Source organism: Papilio machaon, chromosome 21 (genome assembly GCF_912999745.1).
Source record: "Papilio machaon chromosome 21, ilPapMach1.1, whole genome shotgun sequence".
NCBI lineage: Eukaryota > Metazoa > Arthropoda > Insecta > Lepidoptera > Papilionidae > Papilio > Papilio machaon.
In genome coordinates, this window is record NC_060006.1 from 4,202,388 (window position 1) to 4,207,899 (window position 5,512).

The 5,512-nt window shown below is 38.6% G+C and overlaps 1 protein-coding gene across 1 annotated transcript; it reads left to right on the top strand.

The window, feature by feature from the left end:
• The first annotated feature begins 379 nt into the window (after positions 1 to 379).
• LOC106714536 (apyrase-like) lies at positions 380 to 5,312 on the top strand. Its single transcript, XM_045683211.1, has 11 exons — positions 380 to 552; positions 644 to 863; positions 1,098 to 1,289; positions 1,582 to 1,712; positions 2,057 to 2,201; positions 2,283 to 2,409; positions 2,693 to 2,847; positions 3,261 to 3,351; positions 3,442 to 3,600; positions 4,061 to 4,227; positions 5,144 to 5,312. The coding sequence occupies exons 1-11, from the start codon at positions 449 to 451 to the stop codon at positions 5,267 to 5,269; spliced, it is 1,617 nt and encodes a 538-aa protein (XP_045539167.1). The 5' UTR covers positions 380 to 448; the 3' UTR covers positions 5,270 to 5,312.
• Positions 5,313 to 5,512: the final 200 nt, after the last annotated feature.

Below are 5,512 nucleotides of genomic sequence, written 5' to 3' on the forward strand. Positions count from 1 at the left end.
ATAAAAAATGAATAATCTATATATATAAAAGAAAGTTGTGTTAGTTACACTATTTATAACTCAAGAACGGCTGAATCGATTTGACTGAAAATTGGTGGGCAGGTAGCTTAGAACCAGGAAACGGACATAGGATAATTTTTACCCCGTTTTCTATTTTATATTCCGCGCGGACGGAGTCGCGGGTAAAAGCTAGTATTGAATAAAAGCCACCGATTACATAAACTAACCAATAATGTTACACTTAACATTTAGTTAAGTGGAAGGCAAGAAAAATATTATTTTCTGGAATTTCTACCTATGTTTGTAAAGGAATGAAAAAAAGTCGCGCGAGTTTATGCAGCCCTGGTTTATAGGTAAGTGTTTATTGGTCTAATACTTTATCTACCATATCTTCTAAGTCTATCACGGTACTGCAGTGTGGACCAGGGCTCCGCGGAGTCCGTCAGTGATGGTGAAGTGGCTGTATCTTTTTACCCTACTCTCGCTCGTGTATGGACAAAACACGGGCTTGTATGAATTAAACATCATACATTACAATGACTTTCATGCACAGTAAGTCTTGATTTAATTATTTTTCTTTTTCTGAACTAGTGTTTTGTGTTAGGTTTAAGAATCTCAAAGTTTAACAGATGACTATTTTCAGCTTCGACGAGATAAGTCCGACCGGAGGTATCTGCAACCCAGATGAGACTTGCATCGGGGGCTTCGCGCGGCTGTACACCGCCGTTAAGCAGCTGCAGGAGGCGGAGCCCGATTCGCTACTCCTGAATGCAGGAGACACTTTCCAGGGCACCATCTGGTATAACTTCTTGCGATGGAATGTCACCCAACACTTCATGAATATGCTCGACCATGATGCTCATGTTTGTATAGTTTGATTTTATTTATTTACTAGCGATTGCCCGTGACTTCGTCAGCGCAGAATTAAAAAAAAATATAGGAGCTTACCCTGAACAAACGCGACCTTGCGCACATAAATACAAAAATTTACTAAGATTTGTGGTTCTATTTTAGGCACGGGAAGTATTTCAAATTTTTTATAGACTGATCTTTGAAATATCCTATTATTTGAAATTCAATAGTAATATTCTATCCAGGTCCTTGGTAACCACGAGTTTGATCACGGAGTAGAAGGTTTACTGCCATATCTCGAAAGACTAAACTCACCAATGCTGGGTGCTAATGTTAACACTACATTTGAACCTGAATTAGGGAAGTATGTAAAGAATCATATCGTGGTGGAGCGGAGGGGAAGGAAGATTGGAATCATCGGCGTGTTATTACGACAAGTAAGTACACTGCAACTGTAATAAATTTAACACGTATGTAATTTAGAGAAGGTAGGCAGAGATTACATAGGTATGACAAACAGGTTACGAGTGACTATCTTGACGATGACAGATAGAAATATCGGCAACGCTGCTGTGCTGTGCTGTGTACGAACCTCTGACATTGTATTGTATAAATCATTTAGTGACTTAAATTTCTGGTTTCCGAAGATTTACGTCGCCTTGTGTACGAAAGGCCTTATAAACGTTACCTTCGATGTAGTTTAACCGGATTTTTCTCCAATTGTTTCAGTTTTCTGCGCCCATAGGTAGAGTGATAATGGAGGACGAGCTGACAGCGGTGAACCGTGAAGCTGCCGAGCTGACCGCGCAGGGCGTTGACGTCATAATATTGTTGTCTCACGTCGGATATGAAAGCGACCTGTAAGTAGTCAGTATGCGGTCGGTGTTGAACAATTTCTCCGTTGGTGAAGGGGCGATACACATTTAGTGGATCTGGGATTGATATTTGAGGAACAGCTTGACACCTTTGGTGCATCTAGAATTGTGGTTTGGGATGAGAGCTTAACTGCCTTCGTGGATTTTAGCACGAAGTAAACCAAAAACTACACATTCAACAATTTTAACGTAAAATAAAATGGGAATAGTTTAGGTTATTATAATAATTACTAGGAATTTCGTTATAGAACTTCTGTCGATTGTAATTGCTATTAGTATACTGACGTGGATTTCAATTTTAATTAGTTAAAATAGATCCTTGTGAACAGATTCTTGGCAGAGCGCGTATCCCCAACAGTGGACATTATAGTAGGCGGACATTCCCACTCTTTGCTGTATAACGGCGAAGCTCCTGATGGCACGCGGCCGATGGGGGAATACCCCACTGTTGTAAAGAGAACTGATGGTCATAGAGTAAGTAGTCTTAAAGAGTTTCAATTTCAAACTATGAAAAAACACGCAGGTTGATTATTTTAATACTCTAAATTTTTTTAGATCCTCGTAGTACAAGCACATTGCTATACGCGATATCTGGGCAACATAAAGTTATTTATTAATAACGAAGGCATCATAGAAAGATGGGAAGGTCAGCCCGTCTTCTTGGGTTCCTCTATTGTTCAAGGTGGGTATAAACTGTCTTTAAATGAATATATGTGTATTTTACAGTTTATGCTCATATTTTATATATTTACTAGCAACTCCGTCCACGCAGAATTAAAAAAAAACTTAATTAGTAGCCTATGTGTTCTTCCAGAATATGTTCTACACATGTGCCAAATTTCGTCAAGATCTGTTCAGCCGTTTCGGAGATACCTTCAAACAAACGTTCATCAATCCATCCATCCATCTAAACTTTCGCATTTATAATATTAGTAAGATTATATGATAACAATTTCTCTGTAAAGATCCTCTGATGCTGGAGGAGTTGGAGCCATGGCGAGAGGTGGTAGACGCGGTGGGCAAGGAAGTGTTAGGCAGGACGCATGTTACACTCACGAGGTCCTGCTACAGTGCGGAGTGCAACCTCGGCAACTGGGCATGTGACGGACTGCTAGAACAGGTCATATTCATTCATTCGTTCAGTAAAACGTTCAGTCTGTCCACTGCTGGATGTCTGATTTGGATTGGTTCTCCGGCAATATCATTCAATCGTCATTCATGTAATTGATTTTTTATCATTGTTAGCGTTATTTGTATTATTGTTTTTGGTTTCATAATTTAACATAAACAAAAGCGTCTATTCCCAAACTAGCTGTCGCCTGCGACTTCGTCAGCACAGAATTAAAGAAGCACTTAATAAGTAGGCTATGTGTTCTTCCAGACTATGTTCTACATGTATGCCAAATTTCATCGAATTCCAATAAGCCGTTCTGAAGATACCTTCAAACAAACATTCATCCATCCATCCAAACATTCACATTTATAATTTTATTAGTATGATTATAATTGGTAAACAAAAAAAATCTATATTAGGTAATGGATCGAGCGAAAAGTGGCGCTTGGAACGAGGCACATGTTTGTATGGCCAATGCAGGAGGACTAAGAATGCAGATTAATCCTGGAGGTGAGCTTTTTTACTGAAAACTTTATGTAAAAAATAATTTATATTTTCTTACATACTAACAGAATAGCACATAATCCGATTTATGTACAGAAGTAACAACTGAAGCGCTGCTGATGGCGATACCGTTTGAGAACTACGTACAGGTGTACGATCTGAAGGGTCAATACTTGCTGGATGCTCTGGAGTTCTCTGTCGGCACTGCGCAGACGCCTGGCTCTTTTTACAGCCGTAGAATGTTGCAAGTCGCTGGTAAGGAAACATGAGCTGAACGGTCCCCAGATAAATCGTACTCTTCCTAATCGACTTCGTCCGAGCGGCATAAATAAAAACGTAATTGTCTTAAAACTAAATTACCTATGTGTTCTTCCAGCCTATGCACAACTTATATGCCAAATTTCATCGAAATGCATGCAGCTGTTCCAGAAATACATTCAAACAAACATCCATCCATCTAAACATTCGCATTTATAATATTAGTAAGATGTGAAAGTTTAAATGAATGGATGGATGGATGTGTGTCTGAAGGTATCTCCGGAACGGCTCAACGAATCTTAAAGAAATTCGGCACACATGTAGAACATAGTCTGGAAGAGCATATAGGCTATTTTTTTAAGATTTTTTTAATGTCGCGCGGACAGACTCGCGGTCTACAGCTAGTAATGAATAATTTAACCTCTCATTTAAACTGGGGTGTTCTAATTGTATATAGGTATGCGTGTAGTATACAACGCGTCATCGGAGGCGGGTTCTCGAGTGAAATCCGCGCACATCCGCTGTATAGAGTGCGACATACCGCGTTATCTGCCGCTAGACGTCAACAAGACGTACCGCGTGTTGACACAGAGTTACATAGGAGATGGCGGCGGCGGGTACACGGTGAGACACACACGTACACACATAACTTTTGTATACTAACACTATTGCTATCCCTGTTCTTATCTAAGAAAAATCTACTAGTCTTCTATTTATTAAAAAAAAAAAAAAAAATGAGACCCATCTGCAAGCACTTCCTTTCGATTAAAATCATTTTTATCAAAATCGGACCACCAGGGGCGGAGTTCCGAGGTAACACATAAAAAAAACAGTCGAATTGATAACCTCCTTCTTTTTGAAGTCGGCTAAAAAGGGACGGAATAAATGGATATGTAGATGTTAAGACAGTTGGAATTCATTACCTATGTTTTTTCATCTCTGTTCACCTTGACCTCTTACTGTCACTTCTTCTCACTCTCTTTCAACAAATTAGAGAGATCAAGCTATAGAGCTTTGGTAAGACGTGCAGTAACTATGAAAATTTGTTTGTGTGTTTAAAAACTGGATAGGCTGGTGTGAAATGTTAATAGAGCATTGGTTTACAGACTGATGACCTTGAGGTCGTGGGTTTGAAATATATCTATATATATAAAAGAAAGTCGTGTTAGTTACACTATTTATAACTCAAGATCGGTCGAACTGATTTAGCTGAAAATTGATGGGGAGGTAGCTTAGAACTAGGAGAAGGACATAGGAACTTTTTTATCTTGAGTGCATTTTTTTTTATTCCGCGCGGACGGAGTCGCGGGTAAAAGCTAGTAGGTATATAAAAGAAAGTCGTGTTAGTTACACTATTTATAACTCAAGATCGGTAGAACTGATTTAGCTGAAAATTGGTGGGCAGGTAGTTTAGAACCAGGAAAAGGACATAGGATAATTTTTACCCCGTTTTCTATTTTTCATTCCGCGCAGACGGAGTCGCGGGTAAAAGCTAGTTTATATTAAAAAAAATATATTTTCATAATTTGTAATATTCCAGATGTTGTCAGAGAACAGAGAGAACGTGGAGAACTTGGAGGTGGACTATGTGATGCTGCAGAGGCATATGAGGAAGCAGCGTGACGTCATACAGGACCACGATGGCAGGATACAGGTCGTGTTTTAATATACTGAGAGTTTCAACTGCTGAAACACCTGAACAAAAACATGTCTGCTCTTTCAAAAACATTATGAAATGATAATGTTTTTGTAAAATTATTTATTGCTGTTTTATTATAATAAAGTTATTTATTATCAATGTAATTTTTTCATTACCACAATTTTAACTCAAAATGATAGTTTTTTTGACTGATAAGTTTACTGTTTCCTTTTTACAACAAAAATGATGAACAAAAGCATATCTCTAGTT